Here is a 25,122-nt window from a genome sequence, read left to right as displayed (position 1 = left end):
CACGTCCCGTTGTGTTTGCAGCGCCAGATTCTGTAGCTGGACTCTCCTTTGCTCTCACCATCAGCCCGTGTACATAGTTTACAGACACTTTGGCATTTCTTTTCAGGAGGGAAGGGGGAGCCTTTTGCAGAAACAGGCGTTTCTGACGTATGTTCGCCCACAAGGACGAGTTCTAGGCCCAGCTACTGCAGTTGGTTGGCTTCCACCTTTGTTGTGTGGTCATCCGCCCGTAAGAAATGAAACTGAAAAACTCCTGAAGCTGCACGTTTCTTTTTGCACAAAGACGGCCTCAGCTTAGACTAAGTTTTAAGAGAATGTTACGGTGAACTCTGTGCAAATTGGTGTTTCTCCCGGACGCTGGAGCCAGCTTCACCCGCCGAAACCCTCCCTTCTCTTCGTTGTGATCTAGTGCTGTGATGTGCCGATGTTTTTTTTTGCATGTACGTTTGAAAATAAAAAGCAAACCCTAAGTGGAAACCTGAAGCTTGCCTCAGCGCAGTCAGGCAACCTGCATGCACAGGCAGCCCCAGTGAAGGCTGGCCTGGGCTCCTCGGATGGCCCAGCCCTTCCCTTCCCCGGGAGCGAGGTATCCCGGAGCAGCTGAGGAACTCGTGCTGGCAGCTCTCCACCTCCCCAAGCAGCCAGCTCAGCAGCAGGAGTCCCAGGCAGCTGCTGGAATCCCAAGGCGAATAAATAAATACGGTGAGCTGCTGTGAGGAGCTGTGCGAGACCCGGAGCTGCTGAGAAAAGGAGTCCGATGGTGACGAGAGATCGAGTGCAAAAGCCACTTCAGGGTTATATCCTATAGAAACGACCGGCTGTTAGCGTGCAGGTGCTCTCCAGGTCTGGATTCTGCCCGAAAGGAGCAGAGGGAAAGCAGAAAGGTGGGCACCAGAGCCACAGCCGGTGCTGTCCGTGCCTGGGGAGCTAACGGGCTTGCCAAGCGAGCCCTGACGCCTCTCCTGGCATCAGCCCGAAGGACAGGGCTGCTTTTAGCGTCGCCAGCATGGCCAGGTGTCCGGTGATCGCAGGTGAACCTGCTCTCTCCTGCAGCTCTTGCGTCTCCATTCTTGCAGACACGAGGGGCCGGGGGAGGCACGGAGAGGAGCGGCAGCGAGCACCGACCCTGACCAAGGGGAAGAGGCGGAGGCAGCTTTGTGACCATCGCCCACCGTGGCGCAGAAGGGACCTGACCCTTCTGCACCTCGGGGGTAACGGCGTGCATCCCAAAGCTCCCGCGGACGTCGGGGAGCTAAGTCTCACGGCTATCACGGGCCCTGGAAATAATTCCAGGAAAAGGCTCCAGCCACTCGCTGGCAGAGCGAAGAACAGAGCCACCTGCACCCAGGCTTTCCGGCTTCCCCCTTTTGCTCAGCATTTTCGGAAGATTTGCTCTCCTCACGCAGGGAGACGCAGGCTCTTGGCTGCGGGATGCCAACGCAGGAGGGTCGGGGAACGCCCACAGCGTGCTGAAACACCCGGCCGTCCTCTCTTTTCTCTCCAGAGAGAATAAAGGTGAATGAAAGCGGATCAAGGTGACCGCCGGGTGAAAAACGTTCCCCCTCTGCCCATCCAATTCCCCTCGTGCTTGCAAGGGACTCAGAAACCAACTGGACAACGGCCAAGCAAAGCAAACGTGTGTGCGGATGGAATGTGGCCCTGCACAGCTCCCTGCCCTCGGCTGCTGCCCATTTCAGCCCTGGCCCTGCCAGCAGCACTAAATCTCTCCCGGTGACTGCAAACACCAAAGGAACACGCTGATTTATGGCTCCTTTAAGTAAGAGAAGCAGAGTGTAAAACGAGAATATTTTCTGGATGAAAAATTAAAGAGATGTTTTTGTTAGTTCCTCATTCTAGGATCGTGTGTAATTTACCTTATTGGTTTTAGAGTTCCACTTGAAAGGAAAAGTGACATCAACAGGAGTTAAAGCAACAGGCTGAAAAAAGCCCTGACATACTTAACTTCGTATTCTGAGATCTAAACCTAAAAGGAATTGAGCAAAAATAAAGGAGAGAATGAACCTCGTGATTCTTAGCTTTCTCTTAGTTAAGGACCTCAGAACTCCTTGCATATATTAATTAATTATCCCTCACCGCTCCCCAGCCAGGTAGGTGTTATTTATTTCAGAGGTGAGTAAACAGAGGCACAGAACACGTCATGATCAGCATCCAAGGCCCCACAGAAAGACAGAGGGTAAGTGAAAACACAACTGACATCCAGGTCGCTTAAACTACCAGCCAAAGCGCACATCTGCCTGAAAACAAGCGCTGAGAGCAATTAAAAGCGGAGAAAGCACAGGACCAGGAGAGGATCACCGAGTGAGAACGGAAAAGCCCGTGCCAGAAGTAACAGGACACAAAGACTTGGTGAATGACGGATCGTTTGCCCTCAGAAGTCTGACACGGCCTTCCTGGTCCTCAGGCATCTCAGAACTTGGTCCTCTGGGTTCTTCTCCTCGCTGCTGCGGGGGTTTAGTGTTTATTTCGGCTATCTTACGTTTGTGAGGACGTGAGAGGTCCAATCTAGCCAAATCCTGGTCTAAATCTCTAAATCTTTTTTTTTTTTTTTCTTTTTTTTCCCCTAAGCCTCCCTCTCTGGGAAAGACGGGCTTATTCACTTATCGATTTCAGCCACTTGGCGTTAATTTAGCCGAGTCTTTGCGGCCTTTGGAGATAAAGCTGAACCTACCAGTTTGATTGACTGCCTGAGGTCTTCTTCCCCTCGCTCGGCTTTATGTCAGTATCTGTCGTACCTGTAACCGCTTCCCGCGCTCGTTTCCACACACCTGGCCTAACCAAACCCGGCGGCGTGAGGTGCTGTCATCTTCCTGCGGTACAGGAACAAAGAAAACGCTTCCTGGGTCCCCAATTCTTGTCCCACTCTCAGGTTTTTCAGACCTCTCTCTTGGCAATTTGCACCTGGGGAAAGATAACGGAGCAACTGATGCTCCTTTTAGGAAGCATTTGTGTGGCTGCGTTTCCAATGACAGGACTAGAAAACTGGATTTGGAAGAGCTTTTTCCTACACTTCCAGGGACTTGCCCTCTGCATCTGGCTTTGCCCAATTTCCAGCCTCTATCACACACCCACAGCCCTTCCCTCACGTTTGCCGATACCAACAGCTGCGGTAATTGCTACTCCGTTTTTATTCCAGCAGCCAGCAAGAACAGGTAGCCCATAGCAGTTAGAAAAAGAGCTGCAAAACTCCTGCTCCGTGCTCAGGAGAGGGCTCAGACTTAGCCTGCTCCAGCATGCAGCTACAGATTCCCTTCGGGCTATGAAGCAAAACACCCCTTGGCTTCTTCCAGCCATTTTCTGGCGCGGCCCGTTGCAGGAAAGAGAATCGCCGATATTCCCTTCACTTTTCACGACATTCGCCAAATTTGACGAGGCTACAAATGGATTTAGCCTAGAAACTCTTCCGAGGGCGCTGGTAAACTGAAGAAAGCACCGATTTCAAACGGCAGCCACCACCCCAAGACTTCCCTACGTGGGCAGGTTCTGTCCCAGTTCTCTGTTACGTGACATTTGTGTAGCGGGAGCTGTACGTGGACATTCCTTATTCAGAGCAAAACTTGCAGCTGCCTCACCGGTATGTTCTCAGAAAGCCTTTATCTCCTCGATTGCACACAGAAGCGGGATGGAGCAGCATCCTCCTCTGCCCCCTCTCCCTAGGAACGAGTTTATTGAACCCCCACGAGCGTTTGGCTGGTCGATGGCAACGGCAGCTCAGCGGTTAATGCGCCCGAGCAAGTAATAATAGAGCGGCTCAGGCTCCTGAGAAGGAGGAGACATAACCGGGCTTAAGAGGGGGCCCAGTGCACCTTAAACATAATGAAAAATGGCTTTTCTGCTGACAGGCTGACATTTCAATACAATGTCAACAACATGTAAAGCACCTTCGCTCCCGTCTAACGGCACCCTTAATAAAGCTATTCACGCCACAGACATTTCTGACTAATAGGGTCCTGCCCAGCACAAATAAATTTCAAAAGATTTCTCCTCCTTTTCTGGTAGCACTTGCCTCCTCTAAATTCACTTTGAAGCGAAGCCACCGTCACCTTTTTCTCTCAGCTTTTCCACCAGGAGATAAAACATGCTTTATCTTTACTCTTTTTTTTTTTTTTTTTTTTTTTAACATTTGCAGCATTTTTACGTTTGCGGCATTTGATAAAAGGAAACAAAGTGTTTTTTGCAAGTATACATGTTGTTAAGACAGGGCCCCAGCAGCCAGACACACTTCGAATCCCATCACTGCTGAAATGCAGCCACCTCTGTGCGGCAGACAGCAACGCCGACGGCCAGCTTCGTGATTCGGGCTCTGCTAGAAGCTGGAACAGATCAACTTCAATCTGCTGTCCCTCTCCCCAAAGGAGTTAAACTCTGCCCAACTGGAAAATGCTAAGTGATGTTTGCCAAACACCACAGGCTCGAAGGCAAAAGCTTGGACTTGTGCCTGGCTGAAGCACGGCTAAGGATTAATGTGTCCCTGGAAGGGGGGTACGAACCCCTGGGAACCAGGTCAAAGCCAAGTTTCCTGCTCCGTGCCTCACCCTTAGGGGGACAAAAACCTCACACTGAAAACACAGCAAAGCTGCGCTGTGCTTCCAAAGACTGCTGGTGCCGTACACGACACTTTCTGCACGTGCTCTGCTGGCTGCACGCTTCTGGAAAGTGTTGGTTTGTGGTTCCCTGGAACTTTTCTGGAAGCTGCTACTCTGGACAGCAGCAAAGCCCTCACTCAGCAGACGCTGCGTTGTGTAAGCAGGCCGTAGCAGCTCCTTTCTCCCTCTCTGTAGCTGGCCTGCGAGTATCCCAAAGGGCTTTCTAAACCTCAGAGACCCGTTTTTGGCTAGGGGGGATTCTCAGTCCCACCTTACACACTGCACATCAGCAGACCCACAGCAATTTTCAGCCGCCGGCACGCTGGAGTAGGGCCACAGCTCGCAGTGCCTCCGCAGAGTGCTCACAGGTCTCACGAGCCCTGGCTCTTAATTCACTCCTTGTAAAACCAGCTATTCTTACACCACTATATATTTTTCCCCCCACCAGTTACAGCCCAGAAACCACCCTTCCTCCTAGCTGGGCTCTTTGTGCCCCTGTGTGAGAACACCGGTGGTGGCCCCCCCCTGCACTCAGAGATCATTGTGCTGCTGATAGAGCAGCAGGGTTTGAGGAGAGCTCTCGAGTCCACAGTTATTCTGCCGTCTCCGCTGGCAGGAAGACTCCCTCTGCTGTTCTGAAACAGCAGAAGAGCCAGGGCACCCCCAAAACTGGGAGCTGCACAGCAAATTTTCAAGTGGGAACCTTTGCGGTCAAGGAAACGTCACCGTAGGCAGTCCAGCTCTGAGGGCAGCTTCCATCATCAGCGGGAAAAGCCAGAACTGGCCTTTGATCTTCAGGAGCGATTTTTATTGGGACGAAGGAAAACACTGTGCTTAATTATCAAAGAAATTGTTGAATACAGACTGCAGAAAAAGAGGTAAAGGCTGATTTTAGCTTTTGGTTCCTATTCAAGTACATCTGCAGGTTGCTCGCTGATCCTTTGGTGTTCAGCGCAGCTCTGTAATTTTTTTTTTACTTACAAAGTTGCTAAGGGCATGGAGCACCAGCAGCGAAAACCCAGCATTAGCAGCACACAAGTACCAGCAGATCAGGAACGCTCCGACAGCTGTGTCAGAGTCCAGCTGGTCGTTGAAGACAAGCACCAAGAGAACCACGTCACAGGGCTGCACTCAGTTTTTCAGAGGGGAGAAACAACCCATCTGAGCATTGGAATGAGACTCCAGGGTACGGAAAGAGTTTTCATTCACTCCTGAGGATGAACTTTAATTCCGAGGATCCCCTATGGAAAAAAAAAACAAAAAACAGCACAAATAAAAGAATCAGGTATGCAACACCCCAGTCGTGAGGCAGAGTAAATTACCTTTTCAGGTGACAGGCAGATGTCACAGTCAGTCTGTTCCTATATGCTTAGTAGCACATTATTTGCTTTAATGTAGCTCCACGGAAGTTTACAGGATCTTTATCCCAGTGCTGTGTGCCGCAGCCTGACCCACCCCACAAACCCATTCTGCATATATTACCGCGCAAACCTGATGAGCCAGTCGATTAATAGAGTTGGACCAATTAAACCAAGACTTTACGTCAGAACAAGACTGCCTTCATCCCAGGGTCTTTTACCGCAGGGCAGCACCTTAGTCCAACACAGAATGACCACTTGGAAAAACACGCTGCTGCGCTTGTGGTCACAAACAGAGGAAATACTTCCCCTGATGAGCCATGCCAATGGGTTTAACCTTGATATAATTCCCTGCTATGCTTTCAGAGTAGCTGGGGTTGGAAGGGACCTCGTGGATCACCTGATTCCAACCCCAACGCCACCCACTAGATCAGGTCGCTCAGGGCCTTGAGCACCTCCAGGGATGGGGCATCCACAGCCTCTCTGGGCAACCTGTTCTAGTCCTTTATGCTTTTCTGAGAGGACGCTAGGTCGGAATTTACAAAAGGTGGGAGAGAAACATGGGTGTAAACAGAATTTGGGCTGGCCTATTGCGATATTGCTGGGCTGGCCGATAGCAGCACGGCCGCTCCAGCTGTTTAAATGAGAGAAACGGAGCGCGGAGGGCCCTGCGCAGCAGGTCCCGAGCGAAACCAGCCCCCGCAGCCCCCGCTCACCTCACGCGGCGACCTTCACCTGCTCGGCGCAGCGCAGGAAGGCGGCGACGTGCTCGCTGCACTTCCCCACGGCGGCCTCGTTCTCCTGCAGGCACCTCTCGAAGGCGGCGAAGGGCTCGGCGCAGTCGCTGCGGATCCTCCTGACGATGGGGCTGCGGGGACACCGCGGCCCCCTCAGCCCCCCGGTCTCCTCGGCCACCCTCGGCCCCCCTCGGCCCCCCCGGTCCCCTCCCTGGCTCCCTTCGGCCCCCCCGACCCCCCCCGGTCCCCCCCGGTCCCCTCGGCCCCCCCTCGCCCCTCACTCACTGCGCGGAGGCGCACCGGGAGATGCCGAGGCGGAGGCTGTGGCAGTCCCGCTGCCACGAAGCCGGGCTGGCAGCCACGCAGCGCCCGTACTGCTCCAGCTCGCTGCGGCAGTACCGCGCCGTCACCTCCAGCGCCGCCTCCCTGAGGGGCGACACCGGAGTGAGCGCAGCGCGGCGCGGCGCGGCCCGGCCCGGCCCAGCTCCCCCCCCCACCGCCGCCCCCTACTCACATCCCGCCGCTTCCTCCTCACTGCGCATGCGCCGCCACCTCGCCCTCCTCACTGCGCATGCGCCGCCGCCCCTCTCTCCTTTCTGCGCATGTGCCCTCTCCTTGCAATGCCACCAGGCTGCCAACGCGCATGCGCAGCCTCCGCAGCTCCCCGCCCGCTGTGCCCTTCTCGGTTGTGCGCACCGCGCATGCGCGTCGCCTCGCGGCCCACGCCCGGAAGCGGAAGCGCGCCGTTGCTAAGGGGAAAATGGCGGCGGCCGGCCCGGCTGCGGGCCCCGCGGACGAGCTGGTCTCGTCGGTGACGCTGTACCGCCGGCGGCCGCGGCTTCTCCACGGCACTGTGCTGCCCTTCGTGGCGGGGCTCTACCCGGCCTGGCTGTGGCTGTGGGGGCCGCGGGTGTGGGCAGCGTGGGGGGAGGAGAAGGCGGCGGCGGAACAGCGGGAGGGCCCCGCGTCCCCCGAGGCCGCGCTGCTGGCCCTGGCCGCCATCGGCGTGGTGCATCTGCTGACGGCGCTCTCGGGGCTCTGGTCGGTGCACGCGCACTGCGCGCTCACCTGCGTGAGGGTGAGTCCCGGGTGCGGTGCTGGCCGCGGGGCCGGGCCGGGAGGTTGGTCCCGGGGACCCCACGGAGCCGCCTCAGGCACCCAGGGAGGCGCGGTGGGTCGCTGTGCACCGAAACGTCGCCGCTTCGCTCGGTCCGACCCAAATCTGGGGTGATTTGAGCGTTTGGAGCGGGGCTGGCTGTCTTTGCGACCGTCAGCTCTTCTGCGCTTCCCTGAGGGGTGATCCCCACGCCTTCTTGGTGGTCGTTGTTGCAGCCGTGCCTTCGTTGTGTGTGCTGTCTGCCAATAAAATATTGGTTTATAATTTCTTAACATAGTCATAAGCTGGGGACAAGCCTACGGATAACACTAGTTGGTGGGGTTCTGTTTTGAGGAGGGATTATGATACCCAAAACATCCTCGATTGTCATGCGTTTGGTCTGCAAAAACACCTTGCTGCATGGATTTCTTTACTCTGTGTGTCTTAACGTGGTCCAGAAATGGTTCTTCCTGTCTCTCAGAGTATAGTCTTCTTTACGACGTGTGATGTGATGTCTGTGTTTCAGGAACCTAGTCCTAAGAAAGCCACATTGGCTAAAGTTGTGCCAACCCCAAATAACGGATCTGTAGAACTAGTGCCGCTCCACAGAGACCAGGTAAGGACGTGGCCGTTGCAAGCAGAACTGAAATCTGTCACGTGCCAGGAAATGGCATTTTCGTGTCAAATATGCAGACTCTTGGTGACATTTCTTAGCTCCTAACTTAACTTCTTAGGGAAATGTCAGCTGCAGTCAGTCACGGGTGGGGATGTTGAAGATTGCATTTTATTTCCTGCTGTCTGTACCACAAGCAGAATCGTACAAGAATTAGAGATGTGAGGGATTGGGATTTCTTTCCTTTTTCAGCTGTAAAGTGAGATTTTTGATGTGTATTCAATTGTTGTTTTTTCCTCTTTGCAGGATGAGGATGGGCAGGAAGCTCTTTCCTTTGAATTTCAGAAAATCAAGTACTCGTATGAGATAAACGGCAAGAAACAATTTCTTCCTGTAGCTTTCCCCGTGGAGCATCCCCTGTGTTATTACCAGAATGCCCGAGGCTATCAGGAAGACAAAGAGATCCGAGCAGCTGAGAAGAAATACGGCACAAACAAGTGAGTTTTCCAGGCACAGATCTGTCTTTTCGGAGTGAGAGGGGACCAAGGTATCTCAGTGTGTCAGTAACCAAGGGGTAGAACTACAATCCTGGTGCTGATTTTCAAATGCTTGCTCCTGGCACTCGCTTTGCACAGTGTCCAACTTCTTTAAGGCCCTAGAACGGTGTCAGAGAAGATTGTAGATGGAAAATAATTGTGTGTAGCAAAGTGACTGAGACAAAGCAGCTGAGAAGAGGGAGATTGTGCATGGATAGTGTGAAACACAGCTTGGACTGACACCAGGTGGCTTTGGGGTTGGGCTCTTGTTGAGAATCCAGAACTTTTAGCCTAATAAGGATTCAACTCTTTCCCAGGGCTGAGATGGTGGTGCCAGAGTTCTTGGAACTCTTTAAAGAAAGAGCTACAGCTCCATTCTTCGTCTTTCAGGTAAAGCGAGCAGACGTAAAGGGCTGTAAATACTTTGTCCTGTTACTAAAGGAAAAAATTCCTTATAATCCTTATTTGAGGATCGGAATCAGTTTTCTAAAATCAAAAGTACGTGCTGTTCTCACACCCTTAGAATGATTTTATTTGCCTGTTGTGGGAGTGAGCCTGTTTTTCCCTAATGAGTTAATACAATTAAATGCATACCAAATTAGCTGGAAAAAAAAAAACTGGAAATGGAAGGCTTTTGTTGTCTGAGTGAGATTAGAACAACTTCTGCATTGTTTTTCTCCCTGCAGGTGTTCTGTGTGGGTTTGTGGTGCCTGGATGAGTACTGGTATTACAGCGTTTTCACCCTCTCCATGTTAGTTGCATTTGAAGCTTCCCTGGTCCAGCAACAGATGAGAAACATGTCAGAGATCCGAAAAATGGGCAACAGGCCATACATGATCCAGGTAATCGGAATGAGAGAAGAAATGGTCACAAACACTGGAAAATTGGGTACTTGGCAGTGAGACCAAGAGCCTAGAAATGGGAAAGATCATCGCTGGCTGTGAATCTTCTTTCTAAAAGGGGCAAAAGTCCAGTGTAAATGGAATAAATTATTGCTAGTTTAATCTGAAATTCTTCATCTTTTTGTTCCGTTAATTCTTATAGTTCTGGCTGTATTTTCTATCACATGTTCTTTCATGGTTGAGTTGGTGTTTTTTGTTTTTTTGGATTAGCTTGCTTTGCATAAAGTTCTTGACGGAGCTGTCTTTCAGCTGGCTTGCTGTTTCTTTTTCCCATCTTTTTCCTCTGTCCTTTTTGACTACGCTGATGCACGCAGGGCTTCTCAAAGTGCTTTTTTTTTTTTCCTGCAGGTTTACAGAAATCGGAAGTGGCGACCCATTTCCAGTGATGAGATTATTCCAGGGGACATCGTTTCCATTGGTAATGGCTTGCATGATGGTTGTAATCAAATCCTTGTTTAAAATCAGATTCCTTCTGGTGTGTGAGGTTGCACAGTGAATAAAAATGTAACAGTCTTGGTTAGGTGCTTTTGGAGACTTTGGTTCGTAAATGTCACGATTCAAGGGTCTGAGGGATTGATCCTTGGGCTGGATCTCTTGAACTTTGTACTGTCTTGAAGAAAGGTAAACAGCTAGATCAATCAGCTGCAGGTTCCTACCTCAGCTTAGGATTGTGAAGGTGAAGAGTTCCCTTCCTCCCAGCAATATCTTCCTTGAATGGAACAGGGAAGGAAGTGCAGGTCTCTGTCTTAACCGTACTTTCTTTTTTGAGGTTGTATTACCTCAGGATGCGTTCCCAGTTCAATGGGAACTAAGTGACTTCATTTTGAAGCTTTCCTAGCCCGAATAAAGTCCTAACCTTCAGGGCCTCTTGGTTCTCAGCAATGTGGAGTCAACTGAGAGACTTGTCAGCCCTTGAGTGGTTTGAACCTTTAGCAAACTTCTTTATCTCAGCTAAACTGGAGGAGATCTGTTCCCTTCCGGTCAAATAGCCAAGCAGTAGTCATTTCTGCCTTCAAACTTCAGCGTTCTCGTGTATTAATTGCAGGCCGATCTCCTCATGAAAATCTAGTGCCGTGTGATGTGCTGCTGTTACGTGGAAGGTGTATTGTAGACGAAGCCATGCTGACAGGAGAGTCCGTGCCGCAGATGAAGGTCTGTGGGAAGCATCTTCTATGATTTCCCTTTGTTACAACCTGGAAAAGTAAAAATATTCAAGCCACTGTAGTAGTCATGAATGCAAATGAATCTCTTTGTGTGAATGCTGGCCCGGGCGACCTGGTCTGTTTGTTATCAACTCCCTATCAGTGATTGATGGTCTCTGGTAAATGAGAAACAGAATGCCTGTTTTGTCTGGCTGCCTCTCCAGCCTTTGAGCCTGAACTGCAACATGTGGGCACGGCATCGCCCTCCTACGCATTCCCCCCAGTCTGGATTCTTTTGGCTGGGTAGGGGGTGGGAGGAACAAGTGTAAAGCACTTCAAAACCCTGCACCTTCCTTCTTTTTGTGCCAGCGAGTGACTTAAAAATGATAAAGTAGTGCTTACAGAGCCTCCCTTGCTAAATTCACTGTGCCAAGGGTGAACTAGTCCTCTGAAACCAGAATTTCCACATGAACCAGGCTATAAATCAGAAACTGAATGGCACGTTCATGTCTAGATTCAGTTCAGGCCACCTGTGGCCGAAGCGAAGCTGAGAGCATCTCGTGCGAGATAAAAGAAAGCAATGCGTGAAGATTACTTTAGATAGCTGTGAATCTGAGACCGATCGTTGTCCTGCAGGAGCCTGTGGAGGATCTCAATCCAGAGCACGTCTTGGACATGCAGACGGATGCCCGGTTACACATCATATTCGGGGGAACAAAGGTGGTGCAGCACATCCCGCCCCAGAAAGCCAGCACAGGACTGAAACGTACGTACCTGCGCAAATTCCCTCCAAGAGGGCGCATAGTATGCTCGCAGGTTTATTTCATGGGGCTTGGTGCAACTTTTGAAGGTAGTTATTGAGTTAAGTCTCCTTGGCCCTGCTTACTGTGATTATTAGACTGGTTTTCTGCTCAAGTTGACTATATCCCCTTGTAAGTGAGAGGAGGCTGTAATTTCAAGTGTATTCTCTCTGTGATAAACCTGTAAAAGATTTGCAGTAAACTTACTGTCTTCATTCCTGCTGCTGTTCCAGCTGTCGATAATGGATGTGTGGCATACGCTCTGAGGACAGGCTTCAACACATCTCAGGTAAGACGTGAACGTGCCTTCTCGCCTCTGTCTTGTCAGTGACGTTGGTTCTGTTGTTTAGTGCTTTGCTATAAGGAAATCCTCACGAAATACAGCAGTGGAAAATAGAAATCAGGGCATCAGAACTGCTTGTTTGGTTGGAAGAGGAACAAATAAAGTTGGTCTCTGGCACTCTGTTCTGTGCGCGCCAAATAAGTGGTCTGATGTTTGATGCAGAAGCCTGGGAGTCAGCATTTAGGGCTGGTTTTGTGACTGGCAGCGTTATATATATTATAGTCCTTAGCTCCTGGTTATCCCTGTTTGTGTAATGAGAATTGTCAGGAAGGGGTAACTGGGGTGTGTTTGCAGAGGCTGGAGATGTGAATGTGAGCTGCTTAGAAGTCGATTGAAAATTTAAGACTGATTAAAAAGATGTAGTGAACTTAAGTGGCTTAGGAGTGGGTTTATTTTTTAAATAGATTAATTGTGGGTGGCTCTAGGCTGATGGCTATTAAGAGGATCACAGAACTGGGAATAAGTTTCAGGCTCTGGCACCAGCATACCAGAGTGTAACTTTAAAATTGGGTTTCAGACGTATTTTTAACAAACCACTGCATGCTGCAGAGATAGCTTCTTGCACTGAAGGCTGTTCTTCTCAGGGGAAATTGCTACGTACAATCCTCTTTGGGGTGAAGAGAGTGACAGCCAATAACTTAGAGACCTTCATTTTCATCCTGTTCCTGCTGGTCTTTGCCATTGCTGCTGCAGCATACGTCTGGATTGAAGGTGAGCTTTCTTCTTGCCTCTTCCAGGTGTCTGCACAGGAGTTGTACCAAAGCTTGTGGGAAGGACAGTTGACGTAATTTCTGAGAGTTACAATAGCTGGGTTGGGCTGCTCCAGTGTTTCAGTGTAGGGGCCCAGACTGCATTCTGGATGCTTTTCTTGCCCTCCCACAGCTCTTCCTAGGTAGGTGTGCTTCTTTGTGCTATTCGTCTTAGTTCTGTGGGGCACACAGTCCAAGGGTGAGGAGTTACAGGTGGTCTGTCTCATCCTATAGGCACGAAGGATCCTAGCAGGAATCGTTACAAGCTCTTCCTCGAGTGTACTTTAATACTGACTTCGGTTGTCCCACCTGAACTTCCCATTGAACTCTCTCTGGCTGTCAACACCTCCCTCATTGCCTTGGCCAAGCTCTGTAAGTACCAAGCCTAAACGCAAAACCAAAAATCAGACTGCTTTCTCGCACCTGGAACTGTGGGGGATGTCGGTGAGAAAATGGGTGTGAAATTCCTGTAGTCTCCTCATTTCTATGCGGCAGCAGTATCTGACGTGGGTTTTGGAGCTGGTGTATGAGAGTGGGGCGTAAACCCCAAACGCAAGAGCCTAGGAGGGGTGTGCTTTGAAGTGGGTCCAAAGTAGCTGAACCAAAATATTTACATGAAAGCCTGCTTGCTCAACAGTCGTGCAGTTCTGCACTGAGCAGGTTCCTGTATGCGGATTAGGAAGGTCGGTGGCTTCTGTGTTGGACTGTGCTGCTACAACTTCATGTCCGTTGTGGTTTTAAACACTACAAGATTTCAGAGCGGAGAGCTGAACGCCATGTTTATAGCTTCTGTCCTGTGATAAAAGCTGCTGATCTGTCCTGGCGTTGTCGTAGCTGATCTGTCACAGGCTTTCCTCTCCTCTCTTCTAGACGTGTACTGTACAGAGCCCTTCCGCATCCCCTTTGCAGGCAAGGTTGAAGTTTGCTGCTTTGACAAAACTGGAACGTTAACCAGCGATCACCTTGTAGTGAGAGGAGTAGCTGGGCTCAGGTAGGTGACTGTCGTTAGAGTGACTTGCTGTGTTCTGGGCTTTGGGCACGGCAGCACTCCTCAGGCCCAGCTGAAATCGCAGTGGGGAAGGGAAGATGATCGGGGATTCAGAGGGTGAAAGAAGTGGCTTGAACTGGAAGGGGAGAGGGTTGTTAGTCTCTGGCAACAACGCTCAGAAAAAGGCTTTCTGGCCTCTGGATTTCAAAACGTAGTTGTCTCAGGGGATTTCTCACACTGAGTTTTTATGTAGCTGATATATTTGCAGCCTTTCCGTGTGGTAGCATCCTGCCTTCTCGTTTGCCGCCTTAATGAACTGTGCTAGAAAGCTAGACGCCACAGCAGGGGGATCTCTTGGTCCTTTGATTCTACAGCTATTTAAATGTGTTAGTTCAGTCTTCTGTTTTGCGTGTTCTGCTTGAATCAAGTTTGCTCTGGAGAACTGGTAAAAATTATAGGGTTTGGCGCTGTTTGCAGTTGAGACAGAGCCAGGTTTCCCATGGCTTTGATCTTGCCATGAGAAGCTCTGCTGTTTACTGTGTTAGAGTAGATTTATTTTATTTTTTTTGCTGGGAAAAACTCCAGGGTTTGTTTGAGATAATGTGAATGGGTCTGTTAACATGGGCAGTCTCTTTTATGTCGCAGGGATGGGAAGGAAGTGACACCAGTATCTGACATTCCTGTAGAAACCCACCGAGCGATTGCTACTTGCCATTCACTTGTACAGCTGGATGACGGGACGCTGGTGGGAGACCCGTTAGAGAAGGCAATGTTGATGGCTGTGGACTGGACCCTGACCAAAGGTAAAACCTTCGTGTGTTTGTTTTGGGAGGGTTGATGGTGATAACGCTGCTTTTTGTCAGTTGGTTTGAGCATGAAATGATCTGGTCTCTGGAGATCTCCTGTGCCTCATCCCGGCTTTCTGCAAATCGTGAATTTGATCTAGTGAGGTCCCAGGAACTGGCTTGGGGCAGTGGAAATCCTTGCACTGCGTGTCTCGGGGACAGCAAATAGTAAAAGGCTGTTCTCAGGACTGCAGATAATGCATTCTGCAACCAGTATGCTTGGGGTGGTGCCTTTTGGTTCTAATTAAGCAAACTGCAAAATGGGGGCGTGACTGGCTAGGGCAGATCGCAGTTGTGAAAACACAACAGTGTGTGTTGTAGCACGGTCTGCATGCAGTCTCTGGAGGTTTTCTGCTCTGCTTTCTTGGCTCTGGCACACGCAAATAACTAAAGTAAGAACCCTCTAGAAATCCTGAATGCATATCTCCCTGAAACCCATGCGGTTGTGTTTTCTGCTTCTGGATTTTGACCTGTGATAAAACTATAACGGTGTAAATGCACCTTCGACCTGCTGCGTTGCTCTTCATATTAATGCACTTAGACATTCTGACTGGTTATGTCCCTTAATCCTTGGCGTTAGAATTTCCAGCTTTGTATGCTTGTATCTAAGGAAGAAATTCTTAAGCTCTCGGTGATCTGTGGGTTCCTTTGGGACCTGAAGGGAGGGGTGTTGCCTTTGATACCGAGAAACCTTTCAGGATTTCCTGATCTGTTTGTTTCCAGATGAGAAAGTTTTCCCCAGAAGTATTAAAACTCAGGGACTGAAAATTCACCAGCGCTTTCATTTTGCCAGTGCCCTGAAAAGAATGTCTGTCTTGGCGTCGTATGAGAAGATTGGCTCGACTGACCTCTGTTACATTGCAGCTGTGAAAGGGGCCCCAGAGACGCTGCACAAAATGGTGAGCGCAGCTCTCTAGGAGAGGGAAGGCCTTCTCCAGCACGTGTGCTCGTGCCCTTACACCTCAGTTTGTCCCTGCAAAGTCTGGAGCCTGAATGCAGGACGTAGCTCTTTTGCAAGACGAAATTCCTTACCGAACCCGTGCCTGAGAACAAACTCCACCGGGGAGTTTCAGTCTACCCAAATGTGCCTCTTTTCCCTCTCAGCATATTTAATGTGAAATACTGGAATGTGCTACTGAATTGTGTTTGGAACCATCTTAACGCGACTTTTCCCCACATCTTCTCTAGTTGTCTCAGTGCCCAAGCAACTATCATGCTGTCCACACAGAAATTTCGCATGAGGGGGCGAGAGTGCTGGCCCTTGGCTACAAGGAACTGGGGCACCTCACTCACCAGCAGGTATGCCTCTCTTCTTAAGCCTTCAAACTGAGCACCTGTCAAAGGAAACAGATGGCGTGAGCAGGGCTGCAGAACAGTGAGATCTCTTTTGGTTTGCTGTTGCCCAAAGCTGCAATAGTTGTGTTGATTTTACAATATGGATCTTCTGGGAAGATCGCAGCCTCTGCGTTGTGCTCCCAGCTTTGACTCCCACGTTGCTTCATTGATGCATAATTTTTTCCCCAGTTTGTAAAGCAGGGTCAACTCTTTTCCTTGTAGCAGCTGGGGAGAGGCTTAGCACTGAACTTCTCAGCTGTGAACCTGTTACTGTGTGGGGATGGGCACGTGTAACTGTGCTCAGGGCCATCTCTGGAGCTTTTTCCCAAAGAATTCTTTCTGGTAGAGCAGCTGACGGGTTGCTCTGTGCATCTCAAAGCACCAGTTTTCTTTCTAGTGATGCTTTGATTGCCAGGAAGCACCCACTGGAAGACCAGATTGCTGCTCTGAAGCACCAGGTAATGCTCTGGTTACTGATTTGCTTTGTCAGGTGCGAGAGATGAAGCGTGAAGCTTTGGAGTGTGATCTTCGATTTGCCGGATTCATTGTGGTTTCCTGTCCTCTCAAAGCTGACTCCAAATCTGTCATCAGGGAGATCCAGAATGCATCCCACCACGTAAGCATCAGCAGCATCCGAGCCGTTCTGGCAGACCTGGTGTTCAGGAAGTGGAATTTCAGTGACAGAAACTTACGTGGAGTGAGGGCAAAGGCTTCCTTGTGATGAAGGCAGGGAAGCTTTGTGGATGTGATGTTACTTTTGTGACAGGATTTGCCTTGACCTAGAGAGAAAAGGCCTTTCTGCAAGGTGCTGCACAGAGCTACATCTCATAGGGAATGTGTCCAGCATGCCTGCTAGGTGGAACTCTTTTCGGTGTAAAGGAGTTTCACTGAGAATGGCCGCTTGCCCTCCCGGAACTCATTTTGAACCTCTTGTGCTTTCCCCTCAGGTAGTGATGATAACAGGAGACAATCCTCTCACTGCCTGCCACGTGGCCAGGGAGCTCCACTTCCTCCAGAGGGAACACACCCTCGTTCTGCAGCCTCCTGTGAGCAAAGGTGACTGATTCCGTGCAGGAAAGGGTTCTGCATTCTGGGGGATAGCAGCCAAAGCCCTCCTGGGACTGTATCCAAGTTAGCCACGTGACGGCAGCGTGGCTGCTTGATGCCGATAATGGAAGCTGCTCACTTGCTTTCCAGAGCCCCAGACAACCCTCTGTTCTTTGCCCCTTTCTTCTCTGAGTGCTATGAGAGCTCTGCCAGCTCCTAACCAAGCCACCAGAGCACCAAAATTAACAAAAACAGCAGCAGCTGGAAGGCCTCTATCTTGTGCAGATTCAGAGGCCAGAGCTGACACAACAGGAGTGAGCTTGTCCATCTGTTAAAGCACGGCGCAGCCTGGGGAAGCTGAGAGCGCTGTGTCACTGTCACTGACTGCCAGGGGCTGCAGTGCAGGGAGTCCACATAACGACTGCAGCTGGATGGGAGGCGGGGAGTGTCACTGTCACGAGAAGCAGAGGAGCCTCGCGTCTTTAATGGCGAGGGGCTGCAGACAGCAGGGTTAGCGTACGTTGGGTGCCTGGGAGCGTTACTGACAGCCAGGCACCTCACAGGCACGTTCACGTCAAGCTTGTGCTTCTCTTTCCAGACTCCAGCTGGCAATGGCAATCCATCGATGGTGCTGTCGTGCTCCCGATCTTGCCAAGCTCCTTGCGAGAGCTGACCCAGCAATACGACCTGTGCGTGACCGGGGAAGGTCTCTCTCACCTGCAGTCTGTGAACAGACAGCAGCTGCTGAAACTTATACCACACATCCAGGTGTTTGCCAGAGTGGTGCCAAAGCAGAAGGTGAGGGGTTTCGGCTCGGGTAAAACCCAACTTTGGCAGGTTTGCCAGCAGGGCTCACCTGGTGCCTGGGAGCAACACAGATACTAGCACATGATTAGCGCCAAAGCTGTTTTCAACAAACCAGTGTAACCACTCCTGATACCCATGCCAGCTGGCAGCGAGAACCAGAGATCAGGATGTGTCACATAGTGTTCCTAAAGACTCGCCAGCCCATTCTAGCTCTGCATGCATAAAACGAAGCCTGAGGGCGAACCTTTTGGAGGCTGAGTGTGAGGCCAGCAAGTTCTTGCAGAACAGAAGCACTTGATCAAGACAGGTAGCTCAGCCCAGGCTGCCAAATCTCACTACACAATTCTTCTTGCAGGAGTTCGTGATCACTACATTGAAGAGCCTGGGCTATGTAACGCTGATGTGTGGGGATGGGACCAACGATGTTGGAGCTCTGAAGCACGCAGATGTGGGTGAGTGTGCATGCAGGACTCGTGTGCCCTTGTCTGAGCTTTGCTGGTGTTCCTAAAACTAGTGTTCATTTCTCTGGTGGTTTGGGGGCTGGGATTGATCTGACCAACATCATTTGAAGAAGGATCTCTGTGCTGGTGGAATACTGCTGTGCATATACAAGCAGGTAGCGGGAATTAGCTGCAAAGCATTTTCCAGAGAGAAAGATTATTCGTGATTTTTTTCCAAAGCTTTGCTTCAGCAAGCGTAACCTGTCTGAAGTCTCTGTGTAAGCAGCCTGCTCACCTGGCTCCAGGTGTAGGTAGCAGCTGGGATTTCTGTGTGGTGAAAATGCTCTGCCAGCAGAGGGATTACAACACTTCCCCCTACAGCTAACGTTTTGGTCTTCCAGGAGTGGCTCTGCTGGCAAATGCTCTTGAGAGACTGCCAGAACGGAAGAAGAGACCTCGAGATGGACCCAGTGATGGGAGGCCTGCTTTGCTGTCAATGGGGAGCGGGACTGTGAAGCCCACGTCCCGTGGTGCCAAGCACAGAGTCATGTCCCAAAGAGAGGAACAACTGGCCATCCAGAGGGTTGGTAACTAGATGTTTAAAAGCCTGTTAACTTATCCTTGCTCTTGGTTCTTCCTCACGTTTACTACTAATTCGTGAGAACTGGAAACGGTAGGATGTACTGGGAAAAGACCAGCCTCTCTGGTGTCTTGTTATCCTGAAATAGAATGATTTGGGCAGGGAAGATGCTGCTTTGCTAGGCAGCTCTCAAGCTGAATGAAGATTTCTCAGCCTCACCTTGGAACTGGGGTGTGGGGGGAGGATAGGGAAGACTGTCATCAGTCCAGGTTGTGAAGGTGGGGTGTGAATGTGTGTCTTTCTCTTACTGGCCTGCAGGAGCGGATTAGTCAGGTCCTGAAGGATTTGGAAGAGGAGCGTGTGCCAGTCGTGAAGCTGGGCGATGCCAGCATTGCAGCCCCCTTTACCTCCAAGCTCTCCTCCATTCAGTGCAGTAAGTGCAGGGGGGTAGCTGAGCAGTTGGCGTGGATCTCCATGTGCTCACATTCCTCAGTGAGAATAAGTCTGGATTTGAAAGAAGCCCCAGAGGGCGTGGGGTGGTGAGAAATGCTCCCAAACCCATGGCTTTGCCGGTTGGTTGCATGGAGGAACCTTGTGGAGGGTTCTCAGATGGGGGTGCTGTGTACTGCGCCTCTCTGTACTGCTGCAGAAGAGGAGGAGACTGAGGGACAAAGCCCCCAGACTTGTTTTGTTTCCAATCGCTGCTTCTTCTTGCTCCTTAGTCTGCCATGTGATCAAGCAAGGTCGTTGCACACTAGTGACAACACTCCAAATGTTCAAGATCCTTGCCCTGAACGCCCTGATCCTTGCCTATAGCCAGAGCGTCCTCTACTTGGAAGGGGTGAAGTTCAGCGACTTTCAGGCAACTCTGCAGGGTCTGCTGCTGGCTGGCTGCTTCCTTTTCATCTCCAGGTCAAAGGTACGTGGGGGGGGACGTGCATTAGGACAGTGGCTGGTTGGCATCAGTCTTATCAGAAATAATGGAGGAGTGCCTCTCTCTCTCAAAAAAAAGCTGTTTTAATAAATTAATAGCCCAGAATGCTCCGGGGGTGAGGGTTTTAGTTCCACTGCACTTGGGAAACTCCCAAGGCCAGTGCTTGCTTAAGGGAGCATCTTGTGGTTGTGGGCAAGCAGCTTTGTTCAGCTTTGGGAAGAAGAAGAGGTGGGAAGGGTAATGCAGATAAATGGTTCAATGGAAGCCGTTACCTGCACCAGCCAAGCTGTGAGCCTTACGTTCATTGGCATGAAGTGGAATCCTTGCAGGCATTTCCTGAGAAATGAGATTGTGCTGGACAGCTGCATAGGGATGGTCAGAACTGTTCTAGTCAACACTGCTTGGTTTTTGCTCCCAGCCTTTGAAGACGCTGTCCAAGGAGCGCCCGCTGCCAAACATCTTTAACCTCTACACGGTCCTGACGGTGCTGCTGCAGTTCCTGGTGCACTTCCTCAGCCTCATTTACCTGTACCGCGGTGCCCAGGTGCGCAGCGATTCCAAGTAAGTGTCTGTTCCTCCGGCACAGAACACATTTTCTCCAGCTGCTGCTAAGCAGGAGGGTGGAAAAGACACCACAGTGCTCTTGCTCTGAATGCTCCGTTGAGCACACCGAGCATTAGGAGTTTAAAATGCGCAGAGAAAGCGTGCTGTGCTGTACGTTGAGTGTGCTGGCAGCAGCCCAGCAGGGCAAGGATGATAGAAGTGGTGGGAATAGGGTCTGTGATACGCTGCAGTTCCAGTGGTCTCCTGGCCCCAGACCGATGAGGTGGGTTACTGGAAAGTTTTTTTTATAAAATAAATAAATAAATAAACTTTTCCACTTGATTTTTGTTTTGTGGCCAAGAGCCCCGTGCTTAATTGTGCTTGCAGCACATGCGGCTCCACTCTCAGCTGTGCAAGCATCCTTGTGTCAGAGGGAGGGCTGCTGCTAATGGGAGCCACACCAAAGTTTGGGAACGACCTGCTGCTGGCCAGCAGAAGTTGTGCGTAATTTAAATCAATCAATGTCAGTGGGGTGAGGCAAGGGAAACTCTGTTCCTGGTGATCCTGAGTCTGGTCCGCTGATGGTTCAGCTTTGTTCTCTTTCAGACGGGAGGAGTTTGTGGATCTGTACAAGGAGTTTGAGCCCAGCCTCGTCAACAGCACTGTGTACATCATGTCGATGGCAATGCAGATGGCCACCTTTGCTATTAACTACAAGGCAAGCCGTGTTTACTTGCGTCTCTAGTAGGACTGGAGGAGTGATTTTACAACTAAGATACCGTAGAACAAATCAATGCTCTTGCTTTTCTGCAGAGAAAAGCTCCCTCTCTTTGCACCAAGTCAGAATGAGCCACGTGTCCCAAACCATGTCAGGAATTGCTCTGTCCCCTACCGTGAACACGCCACCAGTGGGCGAGCACAGTGTCACTTTTTGCTCATGTGTTTTTTTTTCCCTGCTGTGTTTCAGGGCCATCCATTCATGGAAAGTCTGCAGGAGAACAAGCCTTTGCTGTGGAGCATCATCCTTTCAGGCCTTGCCATTGTGGGCCTGCTCACTGGCTCTTCTCCGGAGTTCAATGAACAGTTTGGCTTGGTAGAAATCCCTACTGAGGTGAGCAAGCAGCATTTCTCTGTGCCTACTGCATTTCACACACAGTTTCCACAGGGAGAACAGGAATCGGTCTGTTTTCAGAAACTCTGAAGGAATCTAAAGGGTTTTAGCAGACAATAACTTACAGGAATACCAGCTACCTGGATAGCTTTAAGTAGAGAATGTGGTAGCAATCCTCCTGGAGCACTGGGGTAACTGTAGCATGGTGCAAAAGCAAGTTCAAGCTTCTAGTTAAGCAGTTGCTGCAGAGGTACTCTATTAAAGCGCCTCAGCGCGGAGGTTTTGTTCTGCTGGGAAAGTCACTGAAGTCGGGGAGGAGAAGGGGCTAATCACTTGTTTGTTTCCTAGTTTAAGATTGTGATCACGGAAGTGTTGCTGGCTGACTTCTTCCTCGCCTTGCTAGTGGACCGAATTCTTCAGTTTCTGCTGGGGAGCGCAAAACTTAAAGTGCCTTCCTGAAACCAATGACAAGGTCCCCGCCCCCAGCAGTGCTACACGAAGGACAGCACCCAGGGCCGTGTTTTGACACCACAAGAATCATCTTTACTGTTTTAACAATAACTCTGATCCTGTTCAGAAACAGGCATGGGGAAGCTTTCTTCCGTATCCCGTGGAAACCACCTCTGTGAAACAAGACCTGACTTTTTAATGTTTCCAGGACACGCCACCACCTGTTGGGAGTTTTGTACTGCCCTGTTTGAGGAAACGTTTACAGAATTTGGTTAACTAAATCAAAATCGATGTATTTTGAAACATGTTCGGAACTTCCTTTTGGGGGGCTGAAAGCTTTGTGATGTTTTTAATAGACAGCGAGACAAAGCACAGGATTAGATCAGCAGTAAACTAAAGATTAGGCTCAAAGGCAAGAGGGTTTTACACGACAGTAACACTAAATGCTCTTGCACAAGCTAATGTTCAGAATAAAGGGTTGACAAAGCATAGGAGAACACTGCCAGGAACTCCTATAACGAGACTCTGGTGAAGCCCTCTAATTCAAAAGCATTACAAAAATATTTTGGCAGTTGAGAAGAGAAACACATTTATTTTTCTTCCCCAGTGATTCCTGTAATTGGATATCGATTAGGTTTCTTCAGGTACCCTGAACTTTAATCTGTGAGAGAGAGAGAGGAGCTCAGAGCAGCTTGGATGTTTGTCAGCACTTTACATCCTCACGGGCCTGGTAGACCCCGGTGCTAGCAAATGCTGGGTGGGAGTCTGGCAGCAGCTGTCCTTTCCACTACAAAAGCGTAATTGTACTGAAAACAATGACAAAAAACAATCAGTCAAGGCAAGACACAGGTATTGAAGAAATTCAGACTGTTGCCACCAAAACAGGGGTGTGGTAAAAGCAGCCTGCTTACCTCTTTCTCAATGTCAGCAAGGGACTTAACATTCAGCTCTGCAAGAAGAGCCTAAAACGGGCATTAAATGTTTCTAGGTAAGCCTAGTTAGGAGCTGGGACTAACCAGCGGCGCGTCAGCACCTTAAACAATACTCACGTTACTGCCAAAGCTGAGGGAGCTTTCAAATTTGGGATGTAGTGTGAAAGGTACCCCATCCATTGCTGAAAAGAGAAGCAAGGGGCAGGGGTTTTAATAACGCCAAAGGAGACCTCCTGAAAACACTCAGGGTGCTACACTGAGCAGCCGAGGCCATCTTAGCACCTCGAGAAGAAAAACTTTGCACAGGAGGCCAGTGATGTCTCCTAATGCAAGCCAGGAACAGCTTTCAGGGGGAAGTCTCTCACTAAAAGAAGCTTCCTCTAAAAACTTTGCTCAGCTGCAACGTTTAAAAGGATCAGCTGTGCAGAAATAACAGTGTATGAGCCAACACTCTGATTTCAGTTGAAGCTCTCTTAACTAGGGGTACGCTTTGCTTTACGCAGCTCTGTGGTGCGTGGCAGATGAAGGGCGGGCTTACCTGAGAGGTTGTAGATGCCGGAGCCGTCATCCGCCGAGTTGTGTAGTGTGAAAGAAGCTCGTTTGGTGCCACTCCGAGCCAAGGGCCTCTCTGGTGCCCTGTGGGACACCAGAATTAACTCAAGGCTCACCTGGAGGCTGCATTAAAACGCAGCTGACCCTACAGGGGTGGGAACCACGAGGTGGCAGCAGCAGGAGCTGTTCCCAGCGCCGGCCAGGTGCAGGTAAGGCTGGAAGCGTTTAACGCATACGTACTTCTGCTCCGCGTCCGCAGCCGGCTGCAGCGAGAGCTGCTTCAGCCCCAGGCTGACGGTCCTGGGGCTGGGGACCGGTGCGAGGCTGGATTTCGGCACCGGCCCTTTTTTACACCAGACAGCAAAGCCACCCAGTTCCCTAGGGAGGGGGGAAAAAAAAAAAAGCAAGAAAGGGCGTTTTGCAGCAGAAAGCTGGGAAGGGGGGGAGCACGGGTGAGGGGCGCGGCCTCCCTACCCGATCTTCATGTAGTGCGGGATGGCTTTGCTCTTGCTGCTCAGCTTGATGTCGAAAACAGCCGTGTCGGCGGCACTGAGCGGCTGCAGCCTCACGTACACCCGCTTCTTGCGGGACACCCCGGCACCTGCGGGGGGGGAAACAGCGGGCGGCAGGGGCTGGGGGCTGAGCTCCGGGCCCCGTTACCTCCCCCCGGACACTTACGAGGCTCCGGGAACTCGGGGACACGGCTGTAACCCATGGGCTGTGGATTCCGCTCGCTCAGCACCTGCACGTCGGTCACCACGGGGCTGGCTGCTGCCTGCATGGGATGCGGGGGGCTCGGCACCGGGATTGGAATGGGGATGGGGACCAGGATCAGGACCGGTTTGGCACCGAGACCCGGACCAGGACTGACTCGGCCCCAGGATGAGGACGGGGGGCTCAGCCCCGGTACTGGGACCAGGATCAGGATTGGCTTGGCACTGAGACCCAGACCAGGACTGGCTCAGCCCCAGGATGAGGACCTCCTCCCCAGGAGGAGGACCGGGGCCTCAGCACCGGTACTGGGATCAGAATCGGGACTGGCTTGGCCCCAGGATGAGGACCGGGGGCTCGACCCCGTTACAGGGACCAGGATTAGGACCAGCTTGGCACCGGGGGCTCAGCACCAGGACCATGGGAGGCTCGGGACAGGGACCTGGACCGGGGGGTACTTGGCCCCGGGACTGGGACCAGGATCGGCACCGGGGGCTCGGGCCCCGGACCGGGATCGAGGGCTCGGGACCGAGACCAGCTCAGCACCAGGACCGGGGGACTTCACCCCCCTCCCGCCGCGCCCCCCTCGCCCCGCAGCCTTGCCCGCTCCCCGTACCTGCCCTCCGGTGCTCACGCACAGGTACCCGCCGCCCTTGTGGCCGAAGCCCTTGCCCAGGTTGGCCGCGGCGCCCTCCACGCTGGTGGTGAGCTGCGGGCACGGGGAGGGTGAGGCCGGGGCCGGGTCGCTCCGTGCCTCCCCCTCGCCCCCTTCTCCCCCCCCCAGCTCACCACGCTCCACCCCGCGGGGGCCGCCTCGGGCGTCGCGGCCCAGCCCACGCCGGTGAGCGGGGCCGGCGGCTCCTCCGCCGCCGCCATGGCCGCCGCCGCCACTTCCGCGTTGAGAGGCTCCGCCCCCACCCCGCTTTACCGCGCGGCTATTGGCTGACAACGAGCGCGGCGCTGAGGC

At 51.5% G+C, this 25,122-nt stretch overlaps 3 protein-coding genes across 5 annotated transcripts; 1 reads left to right on the top strand and 2 right to left on the bottom strand.

Moving 5' to 3' along the window:
• Positions 1 to 4,092: 4,092 nt before the first annotated feature.
• CHCHD5 (coiled-coil-helix-coiled-coil-helix domain containing 5) lies at positions 4,093 to 7,347 on the bottom strand. 3 transcript variants are annotated; one of them, XR_014575908.1, is made up of 5 exons: positions 7,214 to 7,347; positions 6,985 to 7,125; positions 6,679 to 6,830; positions 5,586 to 5,845; positions 5,391 to 5,468 (listed from the first exon to the last, which is right to left on the bottom strand). XR_014575908.1 is itself a non-coding variant. In XM_083815119.1 (4 exons), coding segments are annotated over exons 1-3 (279 nt in total). In that variant the 5' UTR covers positions 7,216 to 7,342; the 3' UTR covers positions 4,093 to 5,845; position 6,679. The 3 variants fall into 3 exon arrangements, 2 of the variants coding, with proteins under 2 accessions (XP_083671245.1, XP_083671244.1); XM_083815119.1 differs by having other exon boundaries at positions 4,093 to 5,845; positions 7,000 to 7,125; positions 7,214 to 7,342; XM_083815118.1 differs by having other exon boundaries at positions 5,391 to 5,845.
• ATP13A1 (ATPase 13A1) lies at positions 7,343 to 22,263 on the top strand (the record flags this gene model as incomplete). The annotated part of the gene is made up of 26 exons (XM_083815088.1): positions 7,343 to 7,777; positions 8,322 to 8,411; positions 8,715 to 8,905; positions 9,262 to 9,334; positions 9,631 to 9,786; positions 10,195 to 10,264; positions 10,892 to 10,998; positions 11,625 to 11,754; positions 12,022 to 12,077; positions 12,716 to 12,842; positions 13,115 to 13,252; positions 13,751 to 13,871; positions 14,514 to 14,671; positions 15,437 to 15,612; positions 15,902 to 16,012; positions 16,539 to 16,664; positions 16,996 to 17,104; positions 17,694 to 17,893; positions 18,258 to 18,354; positions 18,744 to 18,925; positions 19,241 to 19,355; positions 19,645 to 19,841; positions 20,275 to 20,417; positions 21,006 to 21,117; positions 21,367 to 21,510; positions 21,859 to 22,263. The coding sequence occupies 26 exons, from the start codon at positions 7,343 to 7,345 to the stop codon at positions 21,967 to 21,969; spliced, it is 3,675 nt and encodes a 1,224-aa protein (XP_083671214.1). The 3' UTR covers positions 21,970 to 22,263.
• A 260-nt stretch (positions 22,264 to 22,523) lies between these two features.
• On the bottom strand, positions 22,524 to 25,100 carry MVB12A (multivesicular body subunit 12A). The gene is made up of 9 exons (XM_083815112.1): positions 24,945 to 25,100; positions 24,772 to 24,864; positions 24,123 to 24,219; positions 23,919 to 24,045; positions 23,685 to 23,822; positions 23,431 to 23,528; positions 23,010 to 23,074; positions 22,872 to 22,922; positions 22,524 to 22,766 (listed from the first exon to the last, which is right to left on the bottom strand). The coding sequence occupies exons 1-9, from the start codon at positions 25,029 to 25,031 to the stop codon at positions 22,704 to 22,706; spliced, it is 819 nt and encodes a 272-aa protein (XP_083671238.1). The 5' UTR covers positions 25,032 to 25,100; the 3' UTR covers positions 22,524 to 22,703.
• Between the last annotated feature and the right edge of the window lie 22 nt (positions 25,101 to 25,122).

This window comes from Anser anser (genome assembly GCF_964211835.1).
Source record: "Anser anser genome assembly, chromosome: 35".
Lineage (NCBI taxonomy): Eukaryota > Metazoa > Chordata > Aves > Anseriformes > Anatidae > Anser > Anser anser.
The sequence above is the reverse complement of the archived record's forward strand: the minus strand, read 5'-3'. Positions and strand labels throughout refer to the sequence as shown.

Coding starts and splice junctions, on each gene's coding strand:
- MVB12A (XM_083815112.1), bottom strand. CDS start 25,031: ATGGCGGCGGCGGAGGAGCCGCCGGCCCCGCTCACCGGCGTGGGCTGG. Junction 24,865..24,944: donor CCCCCGCGGGGTGGAGCGTG/GTGAGCTGGGGG, acceptor CCGTGCCCGCAG/CTCACCACCAGCGTGGAGGG. Junction 23,823..23,918: donor CCGCACTACATGAAGATCGG/GTAGGGAGGCCG, acceptor CCCCCTCCCTAG/GGAACTGGGTGGCTTTGCTG.
- CHCHD5 (XM_083815118.1), bottom strand. Junction 6,831..6,984: donor TCCCGGTGCGCCTCCGCGCA/GTGAGTGAGGGG, acceptor GTGTCCCCGCAG/CCCCATCGTCAGGAGGATCC.